The 12,383-nt window shown below is 50.3% G+C and overlaps 2 protein-coding genes across 3 annotated transcripts; both read right to left on the bottom strand.

Moving 5' to 3' along the window:
* Nucleotides 1–249: 249 nt before the first annotated feature.
* LSM10 (LSM10, U7 small nuclear RNA associated) lies at nt 250–1,686 on the bottom strand. Its single transcript, XM_066204395.1, has 2 exons — nt 1,378–1,686; nt 250–831 (listed from the first exon to the last, which is right to left on the bottom strand). Exons 1-2 carry the CDS (start codon nt 1,598–1,600, stop codon nt 455–457), a joined length of 600 nt encoding a protein of 199 aa, XP_066060492.1. The 5' UTR covers nt 1,601–1,686; the 3' UTR covers nt 250–454.
* On the bottom strand, nt 1,640–12,367 carry OSCP1 (organic solute carrier partner 1). 2 transcript variants are annotated; one of them, XM_066204389.1, is made up of 11 exons: nt 12,222–12,367; nt 10,374–10,403; nt 6,794–6,948; nt 5,536–5,703; nt 5,094–5,174; nt 4,404–4,507; nt 3,931–4,059; nt 3,329–3,398; nt 2,698–2,837; nt 2,069–2,132; nt 1,640–1,756 (listed from the first exon to the last, which is right to left on the bottom strand). In XM_066204389.1, exons 1-11 carry the CDS (start codon nt 12,331–12,333, stop codon nt 1,640–1,642), a joined length of 1,170 nt encoding a protein of 389 aa, XP_066060486.1. In that variant the 5' UTR covers nt 12,334–12,367. The 2 variants fall into 2 exon arrangements, with proteins under 2 accessions (XP_066060486.1, XP_066060487.1); XM_066204390.1 differs by lacking the exon at nt 10,374–10,403.
* Nucleotides 12,368–12,383: the final 16 nt, after the last annotated feature.

Here is a 12,383-nt window from a genome sequence, read left to right as displayed (position 1 = left end):
TGAACACTTCCAGAATGGTGGCTCAGCAGGAAGCTGAGCATAGACCAGAAACAGCTCCCATCCAGCTCAGCACCAGCGGCTCCAGCTCCCAGGACAGCCACACTGGTGACAGCAAATCCTTTGCTCTGTAGGCAGGCAAAGGCTAAGCCAGGGCCAGTGGGATGGCAGCTCGGGCCAAGAGTCCTTTGGCCGTTGGAGGAGGGACATGAGTAGCTGCCAATGGAACAGGAAATGAGCAGAGAGACCACAGAGCCTTTAAAGGGTGTTATTCACTACAAAAAAACAGTCCTGCTCCTCTGCAGGCACCGGGGGGGGAACAGCAGAGCCCCAAGTCCTTGGGGGAAAATGTTCCTGGGGGGATATCGTTGAGTGGGACAGCTGGCATGGAAGGGCTGGCAGTCCATCCCCAGCCCATCCCAGGTCCATCATGGCTGTCGTGGGCAACACCGGGTCCTCACTTGTGCTTGGCATGAAGGAACTCACTGCGGCCCTTGTCACGGCCCCCAAAATACCGCACCCTGTGGATGGCCTGCAGCTGCTCCTCAATGGTGGCCCGGATGTCCACCTCGTCGGGGATGTGCACGTAGCGGATGTTCCTGCCGGTCACAAAGAGCTCGTCCAGGTGGGACACGGCGCCCTGCCTGTCCGTATAGGTCACCTCGGCCAGGCGCACGTTCATGAAGGCGTCCACGCTGGTGACGCGCCCCGCGGCCGCGCTCTCGTCGCGCAGCTCCACGGTGGTGACGCGGCCGCGCAGGCCCTGCAGCAGGATCACCAGGCTGTTCTCGGCGATGGTGCGCTCCTTCAACGAGTGGCTGACCTCCATGGCGGCTGCGGCGGGACAGGGCATGCCCTGGGGCTGGGGACACCCGCCCGCTGTGCTTCACCGGGACCAGCCCCTTCCCATGGGCCAACCCCTGCACACACACCTGCCCATGGACCAGCCCCTGCATGCTCATCTGCACATTAAGCATCCCCTGCACGCTGTACCAAACCTCAAACGCTCACCTGCACACACACACATCACCCTCTGCACTCTCACCTGCACGCCTATCACCGGTCACACACCAACCTGCACACACACGACCCCTTTCACACGTACCTGCACTCATACCACTCCTTACACTCCCCTACACATTCCCACCACCCCTCGCACACTCACCGCACGCCGCCCCTCTCCCCAATCGCTCCCATTCTCCTCGCCCACCCCCCTGGCACACGTGCCCCCCCACCATCGCACGCTGGGGTGCTTCGTGCCCCCCTCGCACTCTCCCTGCCCACAGCCCCCCTCCGTACTCGCTGTCCCTGTCCCAGGTCCCCCCAATGTCCCCGTTCCTTCCCCCCGGCCGCACACCGAGACCCCCGCCGCACACTCACGCGCCGGCGCCTTCCCGCGCGCCCGCCCGCGCCGCCCCGCCCCTCGCGCACGCGCGGCCCCGCCCCTCGCGCCCGCGCGGCCCCGCCCCTGGCCCCGCCCCGCGCGAGGCTGGAAGAGGCGGGGTGGCCGCGCGCGCACCCGCGCCGCGGTGTCCGCGTGTTCCGATGTCTCTATGTCGCGATACGGGCATGTCCCAGTGTCCCCATGTCCCGCTCTCCCCATGTCCCGGTGTCCGCTTGTCCCCCTGTCCCGGTGTTCCGCTCAGAGCCCGTCCATCAGTGCCAGCAGGTCCTCGCCCTTCTCGGCGCTGTCCGGGCGCGGCTCGGCCACCTCCAGCTCGCCCAGGATGCGGGACAGCTCCGCCCGCCGCCCCGGCTCCTGCGGGACAGACACCGCGCTCAGCCGCCGCCGGTGCCCCCACGCTGCTACCGCGGCCGGGACTGGGCTGGACTGGGACGTGCCCCTTCTACACCCAAGTCGGCTAAAAAACTTGCTCTGGTATTTGTTAGGATTCAAGTTTTCTTAGTAAATATTCACCAATTCCACTGTCTTGGCAGAAAATAGGTCATTACTTAGTTAAGAGCTTAAATGAAATGGGAATAAATGTATTTTTAAGTCCCTACTCTGAGTGAAACGTGGTCCTTAGAAAGGCAGGGATGGTGAGAACCAGTGATGTGAAACGTTACATACCTGTGTGGCTTCAATGTTGATAACCTTGTAGGACAACTCCTCTGGTCTGGTCTGTGCAGCGTGTCTGATTAAAAACATGAAAAGAATGGTTAATCCCATGAAGATGTATAAGGAAATGATAAAAATCAGACTTCATGAGGCTCCTGTAGGCACAAATGATGCTCAGAGGATGCTCACAGGGCCAGATTGGATGGGGCCTGAAGCAACCTGGTCTACTGGAAGGTGTCCCTTCCCATGGCAGAGTAGAATTAGAGGACCCTTAAGGTCCCTTCCAACCCAAACCATTCTAGAATTCTATAGAGTTTGGACAATGCCTCTGCTCCTACTTGGCAAATTAGTATATTCACCCCAGTTTGGAGGCTTCTCCCTGTCCTAGATACTTTGGTTAAGTGTAGAAGATCAAGAATATTTCTGTAGCTGAGATTAAAAGCAGATAGAAATATGCTGCTAAAAGGGCTTGAAGGGATGTTTTTGTCCAGCAGCATTGGGAGCAAGGCTGCATTACAGGAAACATCCTGGAGCACGATACAACATGCTGGTCTGACTCTAAAGCCGTTGAGGGTCAGCTTTGGTCTCCAGGGCTCCCCACAGGGCACCCCAAACCCAAACCAAGAAGGACTCCACCGTACTCTTCCTCCTCGTCGGTTGTGAACAAGTTCAGCCGAAATCCCGTCTCGCCGCCGGCAGGTTTCTGGATGTCCAAACCTCCCAACAGCCGGGCCAGAAAGTTCAGCTCTTCTTTAGCAAGAGGGTTGGGAGCTATGTTCTCCTGCAGGAAACAGCAATGGGCTCGTTGGGCAATTACGTGGGAGATTTGGGCTGCAAGGAGCTTTAATATTCCATATATGTCCTTCATATATTTCTAGTATTCCATATGTGTCCTTCAGAGGGATATTAACACATTGCCCTGTTACTCCTGGGACAGATTGTGCAGATAACCAGTAATCACCAGCTTGGTACTGGAAATGGTTGCTTGAATTTATAGACTCAGCACAAGATACTCTTCCAGATAAACTGAACAGATGAGAAATCTGTAAAGCAAACTTTTTGTTGTCTGAAGAGATTAAAATGGAAGCAAGCACATCCTTGCACAAGCGTGTGGATTCTTTGGGAAAATGTGCTCTTCCCCTGGCTTCAAAGGACTGGGGAGGATTGTATGAGGCTCTGAGAACAATAGAAAAGCTTCCCTGAACTTATCCCATATCTAGAGACTAAGGATTTGGCTAGTTTAAGCAGTGACAGGAAAAGGACAACACTGACCTTTGCCTGGGATGCCAGGCTTTTGGATGATCCCGACATGTGAGTCTCCACTGGCCGGGTCACGCTGTACCTAGAGGGGAGAACACACGGGGAAGAACAGCTTGTTCTGGGATGAGGCACAGAAATCAGAGGGAGCAGTACAGGCTGGAGAACTTTAGGATATTTTTCTGAAAACTGAACAATTACAGTGAGAAGTTACAGCTCAGTGTGGTGCAATGCTGAGGCAATAAGGTGTGTGAGGGACAAAGCTGTGAGAAGGAACACAGATGTCTTTGGATGGGAAAGGTGCATTAAGGCAAACGTGGAGAACAGAGAGGATTTCTTGACTGTGATTACATTAAGTCACATTTCACATAAGATGCAGCACCACGTGAGAACACACTTTCCTCAGCTCCACTGTGGGCATAAATCAAAGTTTTGCTGTTTTCTGCAGCTCTTTATACACTGTCCACACATGTCCTGGTGCAGTACAGCACCTCGTAACAAAGTCAGACTGATAATTAATATCAAAAGAGGCCAAAACCACACCAGGCTGAAGATGTGCATCTGAACAATCCAGCAGCATTTGGATCAAGTTTCTACATAGAACAAAAATTACTTACATATTTGTTCCAAGTTTGAGGACTCTGTCTCCATAAAGCTCAAAAGATCCTTCCCTTTGTGGAGTAACGTAATTCCCAGCAGTGGTGAACTCAGCCCTTTTAACTTCCACTCCTTTGTGATTGAATATCCTTAAAAATGAGGCATTATTGAAACATTTAGTAGTTTCAGTCCTGATTTAGTACTTAATTCCTCTGCTTTCTGCAATGAGGGGAATAAAACTTGATAACAGTACATTGCTAAATGCCTCTGTTATGGGATAAATTACTAATAGCTAATTTATTGGGATAGAAAACTCCAAAAGCAGTTTAGCATTTCATTGCTGGGTGACTTAGCCTCAAATCCTGCCCTTTAAATAGTATTTACTGGAGGTTCAGCTATCCATGCAACAGGAATGGGAGTGTGAGCTGGATTCCTGAGCCCTCTGGAATGAAATGCTCCTCCCTGAGCAGACCCACACATGGCACCAGCTCACCTGATGAGTCCTGGCACTTCTGTGCCCCACGGGACAGGCCCCGAGATTGGGAGCACGAAACGACCATTGGAGTTTTGCACTTTATCCTTCAGGAAGATGGAGACCTGCAAAAGGACATCACAAACATCACACCCCTGGGGAAATCCTCTATGGACCTTCCCATCCAAATTCCCTGAAATCTGAGCTTAAGCCTCTCTGCCTACCTTAAACCTCTCTGCTGGGGAAGGTCTCCTAGAGCTCTTGATGTGTATATAGGGATGTATTTACAAAGCCACTGATGTGGAATTATGGTCCAGAGGATGGGCACACTGATCTAACATTAAAAAAATTGTATTAAAAAACTATGTCCTGTTCATGCACATGAGTGTGACCAATTTGTTTGGAGAACATCAAGAGAACATCAAGACTTCCAGCTCAGGTTTACTATCAAGTTTCTTCTAAAAGGAAAAATTGATTTGTCAGTCAACAAATCACACTAGTAGAGATTCCTTTTTTTTATTGTAGAATTAATCAGCATTATTGCAGTGTATGTGCTCAATTTGTGAAATTTGAGTGCAATTACAAGCACATCAAGATGACTGAAAAGCACAAGCAACAAACCCAAACCTGCAGTGTTTATAAACAGATCCCTTTGTCTTCCAGCCCCAAACTCCCTGTCATTCTCCCTGCCTGGTTGGACTGGGCTCTTACCCTGATGTGCATATCCTGGAAGAAAATGAGAAGTGTTTGCCTGATGAGCTGGAATTCACCATCAGAGAGACAGTTGTAGGTCTGGAAAAGGAAAATCATCAAAGGTTTATAGGTGTGCCATGTCCCACCCAGGGAAAGAGGGAACAAATACAGCTGAATATTCTGATCCACTTGCAGGGGGAGCAGAGATACTCTAAGGGGGCTGCTGGTCATTATCAGTAATTATTGTCCGTGACTAAAAGTCTGATTTAATTTCTGCTGAAACCAGTGGAGACTTAAACCAGGCTGAATAAGCAATAGATTAATTTAAACTGGGCCAGTAGAAAAATACCACTTAACTCACAGCCCTCTCCAATGTAGTAATTCATCTCTAATAGGTAAAAAAAAAAACCCCATAAAATCAAACCACAGTGTGTCCCACCCTTTTCCTGAGGATTCTTACTTCAATCAGCCTCCGGAAGGTCTCATCCACCTGGTTCAGAATGCCAGGGGCGTCGGAGATGAAATCCTTGATGGCATCCAGGTGGTTGAACGTGACCAGCAGAATGTCCCTGGGCCGAGGGCACAGCAGCACTTGGTATTTGAAGGCCATGGTCATGAGGTCGTAGAGCTGCAAGGGAACACAGGATTGTTGGTCCTGTCACAGAGGAAACCTCCCGGGCATGGAGAGAGGGATTCAGTCAGGCCAGCGTCTGCCTATGGCACAAGGAACCATTTTAGCTTCGTGTCCTAAAAAACAAGACCTCTGCAGTCCCATCCCCAGCCTTCCTGCTGGGACTCCAGTGTCACCAGTGCACAGTGAGGTCACACCTCGAGGGCTGGGTCCAGTTCTCAGCCCCTCAGTGCAAGAGAGACATTGAGGGGCTGGAATGTGTCCAGAGAAGGGAGTGGAGCTGGGGAAGGGGCTGGAGCACCTGAAAGAGCTGAGGGGGCTCAGTCTGGAGAAAAGGAGGCTCAGGGGGACCTTCTGGCTCTGCACAACTCCCTGACAGGAGGGGGCAGCCAGGATAGGTCAGGCTCTGCTCCCAGGGAACAGGGACAGGAGGAGAGGGAACAGCCTTAGGCTGTGCCAGGGGAAGTTCAGGTTGGACATCAGGAGGAATTTCTCCATGCAAATGTTGATTAAACATTGGAAGAGGCTGCCCAGGGAGGTGGTGAAGTCCCTATCCCTGGAAGTGTCCAAGGAACAACTGGATGTGGCACTCAGTGCTCTGGGTTGGATGACAAGGTGGGGAGAGCTTTTCCAACCTCACTGATTCTATGAGTTTCAGCAGCCCTGACACCTGGGTGGAGGGCTCTCTGATAATCCCATTCCTACCATTTTTTCCTAAACTGGCTGTGGATAAACTGCAGGCAGTAACTCTTAACACCTGCAAGACAGTCAGCACAGAAATACAGACATTTATCCACACCCATTTACCATCTATGTGTATCTTTCTAATATATATAAAAACACCTGATAAACTCAAGGAATGCTTAGTGAACTTGTTCAAATCAAACATTTAGCTGCTCAAGCAGAAACACTCAGTTCTGAAGCAGCTGATACCACCACGGATTTTCTTGGCCAAGAACCGTTTTCACAAGCAAAGCTGTTCCAAAATGCTTCAAAAATGGTGAAGCCATTAATTATTGCAACAGCAACTGGTGAAGGGCAGCTGGGGAGTGCAGCAGAGGCAGGCTGGGCAGCAGGACTGTGTTACCTTGTCCATGCTGGCCTGGTTCAGTCTCATGATGGAGGCATGGGCCAGCCGGTCGTACACGGTGCGCAGAGCTTTCTTGGAATACAGATCCTGGGGTTTGAACAGCTCCTCCATGAATTTTTTGTTGAACATGGTGGTGATGATGTCGTTCATAACTGCAAAGACAAAGAGGCTCTGTGGTTTGCTCCAGAGCAAGCGTGTTCCTGGTCCATCCCAGCTGCAAGGCTCACACCGGGGTCAGCTGTGCAGAGCAGGGGCAGAGCACAGCAGGAGAGGGGGAACAGCACCTCTGGATCCAGCACTGCCTCAGTCCCACCTGGGCTGAGCCAGCTGATGTCCCCCAGGGCATAAATGCCACTTGAGCTGAAGGCAGCAGTCCCCGTTTCCCCGTGGGAATAAGGCTGGCTTTGTTGCCCTGGTTTTACAGCTATGGTTGGCACTTTTCACTTTTAAATAATGTTGCTTGTAGGCTGCTCTGATGTGTTATTATCTAAAAAATCTGCTTCCTAAGGAGAGTGTTTTGCACTGTGGTAGATCTTTGCAGATTGCAGCTGCCTGGCTGTGCCTGTTCCCTGACACCCTCTGACACCATCAGTCTATTTTTTAACTTCTCAACAGAAGCTCCTGCAGGGCTCCGTGTAATCTTTATTCCAAATGGATTAACCCTGGCAGGTATTTAATAAAGCATTTATATCCCTGGGATCAACCCATTCAGGGCTCTCACAGCTGAAACATCTGCAGGCCTTAGAGTTTCAAATGCAGAACTCCAAACTTCCTTACTTGTGGTTCATTTTTTAATGTGTAAATTTAGCCATGGAACTGTTTTATTACTGAGGAGTTTCTTAGAGCTCAGGAGTGCTGAGCGTGAGGGCTGTGCTCTGGTTATTGAGCTTTTAATGCAAACAAGATGGAAAACATTGTGCAGTGGTCCAAGAAGATGCAGCATCTGAGCTTTTGTGCTGGATCTGCCACTTTTATGATCTCCCTGATAACTCTAAAGAGTTATCATCAATAAACATTTATTCCTCTATCAAAAAAAAAAAAAGGTAACTGAATATGTCAGGTCACAGATTAGTGTGCCAGTGTGGATTTTCCTAAGCAGATGACTGTTACAAAGCTCATAATGCCAGACAATTCTTGTGGATTAGAAAAATCTCAGAATAAATAATTAAAAAAAAAAAAAAAAGGAAAAGGAGAAAAAGTGAACATACAGAGAGTGGTAGTGACCAATGGTTTGAATTATTGCCCTAATGATTCCCTGGGGGGAGAGACGGGGGGGGTCACACACCTGGCTTTTCACACCTGTCCTACACCAAGAGACTAAACTAAAGTAATTTCCCTGTCACTTCATCTCTTCCTAGAGGACAAACTCCCTGGGGACTGCTGGGAGCCTGGGCAGGGGGAGCTGTGTCCCCGAGGGCAGAGGCCTCCTGAAGTGATTCTCTCTCCTCTCTCAACCTGCTGGTTCCAGGCTCCTCATGCACTGGTCACACACAGCCCTGTGCTGAACCTGACAGGACTCCCTAGTCCTGGTTTAAACACCCCAAAATCACAGACAGATCTCAGCTCCTGAGCAGTCTGGACTACAAATACACCTAATTACAAATGGGAAAAAAGTCCCTCCTTCCTGTCTTCCTTTCAAATAAACTGGCCATAAAACAATCCCTACTTGCAATCTCAGTCAGAACCCCCCTATTTTTCGTGGAGAAAATAAAATATATTAGTGCTAACAGATATTAGTATCTAGTTAATTTTGCAGGGAATCAATTGGGACAAAAATAAGAACTTCTGCTATTAAGGAAAATATTTTTAAGCTGCTTGTGTGTGCTGCCCACACAAAGACTTCTCCTGTTTTTGGAGAGCCACAAAGTACCCAAACCACCAGGAGACACACACCTCCCAGTACACTGATTTTTCAACAGAATCGAAGGTCTGTGTGAACCACAGACATAAATTATCTTCTGAAATTAAAACCTCTTGTGTGGGCTATAAAAAGAACTGAGAAAGACATTAAAAACAATTTATTGCAGCGAAGGGCAAATGGATAATAAATCTCTCACATGTTGGATAATGACACAGCAAAGGTCTCAGGGGGGCCCTGCAGTGGCCATGGCAGGTGACACAGGAGCATTGGCCCAGGGACATGGCACAAGCAACACAGAAAAAGCAACTGAGCAGAGAGGGGAGGTCATCCACTGGGATGAGAGGAGGGAAACCAGTACAGCCCGTGCGACGGACAGGACTGAAGCTGGGGGTGACAGTGGCTTTGGCCTTCCCATGCCAAGGCTCTGGTGACAGACAGCACGTGTCACTGGCATGGCTGGGATGCATGACATGAGACTGGAGCTACGCCTGGGTGATGCTGGAGCTTCCTGGAGGATGTTTGGGGCAGAACAAGGAACATTCTGAGTTCTGGACAGTCACCCTGAGTGCCACAGGCTCGTGGTTCCTCAGGGAACCTCATCACAGCTCCATCAGTGACAGCCCCAGGTGGTGACTCCAGGACTCTCCTGAGATCCCCTGGAGCACTGAGCACAGGCAAAGCGTTCTCTCTCACAGGAGGAGTGATGGGTCAGCCTGGGACTGCCCCTGAGCCAGCCCTGTCTCGCTGTGTCACAGCTCTGGGCAGCTCCTCATTGTTTTAAATGGGATGGAATCTGGCCCTGGACTTCTGAATTAAAGGCTGGGATGAGGATGTGCGTGGAAAAGGATGTAATGGTAAGAAAAAAGCTGGGACAAACTCCAGGACATCAGCATTTACCTTCAGTAAATATTAAAACCTACCAATGATGCTTATTTTGCAAAACACAAATTGTAACCTTGACCCCTCTTCCGAAAGGGCTGCTCAGAAAGACCCTGTAAGTTCTGCCCATGCTCACTGAGCAAAAACCTGAGATTCAAGAGGTTCATTTCATCATTCCTTAGCACTGGAGGCTCCTGTTCCGGGGCAGATTCCAGAGGGAACCACGTTCACACCTTGGCTGCTCCCCTGCAGCACCCGAGGGCTCAATCCCTCCCTCAGGATCCCTCCAGTCAGGATGAGCTTGGCTGAGGTGTGGGCAGCTGCTCCTTTGGGATCACTCTGCCAGGTGTGACCACCAGCACAGGTGGGTAAAGCAGCTGGGAGATGGGAATGCCTTTGATCATCCCTGGAGTTCACCTGTCCAAACCCTGAGCAATGAGTTAGATAAAACCTTAGAAAAATGGAATATACACAATATTCCTGCGTTTAAGCAGAAAAACGACCTGCACAATGCTCACACAATTACATGCTTGCATGAAGACAGTGGCAAAGAAACACAAATACCATTTTTGCAGGCAAGACCACCAGGATAAAAAAAGTTTTGATCCATTTAGAGTCTTGGTTAAATTACCAGCTGATTTTTGAGGCCATATGATTTTAAGATCGGTTTTTTCCACCGGTTTCCAGTCAAAAGGGCATTTAAGGACCAGGTGAGCATTACTGTTCATTTGTGACACTGACTGAAGGCTGCAGGAACAGCCTCAGGTGTTCAGGCACGATGAGCCCCAGGTGTGCACGTGGGGTTGGACTGGTGCATGCAGCCAGCAGTTACTGTACCTCGTTTCCTGTCCACATCTGTCCATTCATCTACACGAAGCATATAAAACAAAACAGCAGTTCAAGATGTAAGAACAAGAGTAGCAAGGAGAAGAAAAGAAATAGAAAGAAAGAAACTTAAAAAAGAAGAAAAAAAAAAAGCTAACTAATGGATTTTGTATTTTCTCGTCAGCATTCAGCACTGAACGAAAACCTCACCCTCCCCTTGGATAAAATCCTGCTGCTTCAGTGCACATCAAATTTTACCTTTTGCATGAGCTTGGGTAAGTTTTCAGCTGTATTTTGCACTTACAAGTAGCCAACATTTGAGTGAACAGCTTTAAGCATCAACAAACACCTCAGTGTGGATGAACCACATCTCGGTGAAATTAACACGCAAATTTTTGGAAGGAAAAGAAAAATCCATGTGTGGACAAACTAAAACAGTCCAATTCTCCTGCTGAGATACTCCACCAAGATTTAATTTAGCTAAAGTCCTAAACTTGTCCCTGCATGAACAGCAGTAAACCTCTGTCAGATCAGTCCCTCATCAGGACACACGTGAATAATTACAAATTGCCCCCTCACAAACAATACAATAATTACAGTGAACCCTTTGTTGTTTAGCACTTCAGAAAGGACAGGCAGAAGGGATAACCATACCAAGCTCATATCAAGTTGATTTTTTTATTAAAACATCACAGAGCTTCCCGAGGCACATTCCCCATCCCCTGACAGAGAGGTGCAAGGACTGGTAAAGCAAAGCTTTAATTTGAAGTGGTAAATACAGAGATGCTTGGCTGGGAGCTGGAGTTTCATGGCCCACGTGAAGGCATAAGGCTCTGTTTGTACAAGGATTTTGGCCAAATGAGATTGGATGAAAACCAGACAAGGGTTTCAGGAGCCTTACTGGTATTTGAATTTCACACAATTGCACGTGCTGTGTCTGCACAAGATTTACAAATTTATTCCTGGAAACGCCTTCCCGTTGCAAAGCAGCCTGGTCTGCCCCAGGACCTGGGCTGGGCATCACCAAATCCTGAGTTGCTTTGAGGCCAAAAGCGCATTTCTGCAGCTTTAACCCCCGAACTGAGCACAGAGATACCGACAAGGACTCCACTTTCTCCTCCTGTGTGAGAACCCCCCAAAACCAACCTCAGCAACACCTTGCGGCTGTTCCTACCACAGGAACGTCACCGAGCTCATCAACCCAACGGGCTGCGCTTCCCAGCGGAGACCACAAAACACTGAGGGTTGATTTCTGGGATGATTACTGTGGTAATTACTGCGATGGAGCCCTGAAATCGGAGCAAGGAAACTCCTGCCCGTCAGCTCGCAGCATCCTCTGGTGACAGCACAGCGTGCCCCTGTGTGACAACTGACAGAAGGAGAGGACACAGCCTCAAGCTGCAGCAAGGGAAGTTTAGGTTAGACATTAGAAAAAAAATTCTTCATTGAAAGAGTGACTGGGCACTGAAATGGTCTGCCCAGGGAGGTGGTGGAGTCACCATCTCTGGTTGTGTTTAAAAAAAGACCGGACGCGGCACTCAGTGCCACGGTTTAGTTGATGAGGAGGTGTTGGGTCATAGGTTGGACTTGATGATCTTAAAGGTCTTTTCCAACCCGCTTCAGTCTGTGATTCTGTGGCATCCCGGGAACCGGCACCGCCGGGGGGAGCAGCCCGAGCCGCTATCGGGGAGGCGGGAGCGGGGACACCGCCGTGCCCGGGGACTCCGCCGTGCCCGGGGACACCGCCCTGCCCGGGGACACCGCCCTGCCCGGGGACACCGCCGGCGGCTCCCGGGGCTCCGCTGGCTCCGGGACGCCGGGAGCGGAGGGAGCCGTGCCCGGCCCCCGCCCGCCGCTCACCTTTGCGCGCCTTCTCTCCGGGGATGCTCTGGGCGCGCAGCCGCTGGTCCAGGATGTAGAGCATCTCCCCGCCCAGGTTCAGGAACAGCAGCGGCAGCGTTCGCGCCGACATGGCCCCGGCCCGGCCCGGCCCCGCTCCCCGCGCCCCGGGCCGCCGCCGCC

This window comes from Chamaea fasciata, unplaced genomic scaffold, assembly GCF_029207755.1.
Source record: "Chamaea fasciata isolate MVZ Bird 193981 ecotype frontalis unplaced genomic scaffold, bChaFas1.0.hap1 SCAF_26, whole genome shotgun sequence".
In the NCBI taxonomy this organism is placed as follows: domain Eukaryota; kingdom Metazoa; phylum Chordata; class Aves; order Passeriformes; family Sylviidae; genus Chamaea; species Chamaea fasciata.
This window is presented reverse-complemented; position numbering and strand designations above follow the sequence as displayed.

What these genes read in the sequence shown, in the direction of transcription:
- LSM10 (XM_066204395.1), bottom strand. Translation starts at nt 1,600, where the DNA reads ATGGGGAGAGCGGGACATGGGGACACTGGGACATGCCCGTATCGCGAC. An exon ending in GCGCGGGAAGGCGCCGGCGC is followed by an intron (nt 832 to 1,377) that starts GTGAGTGTGCGG and finishes GTCCCGCCGCAG; the next exon opens with CCGCCATGGAGGTCAGCCAC.
- OSCP1 (XM_066204389.1), bottom strand. Translation starts at nt 12,333, where the DNA reads ATGTCGGCGCGAACGCTGCCGCTGCTGTTCCTGAACCTGGGCGGGGAG. An exon ending in AGATGTGGACAGGAAACGAG is followed by an intron (nt 6,949 to 10,373) that starts GTACAGTAACTG and finishes TTGTCTTTGCAG; the next exon opens with TTATGAACGACATCATCACC. An exon ending in ACAACCGACGAGGAGGAAGA is followed by an intron (nt 2,133 to 2,697) that starts GTACGGTGGAGT and finishes GTTTTTAATCAG; the next exon opens with ACACGCTGCACAGACCAGAC.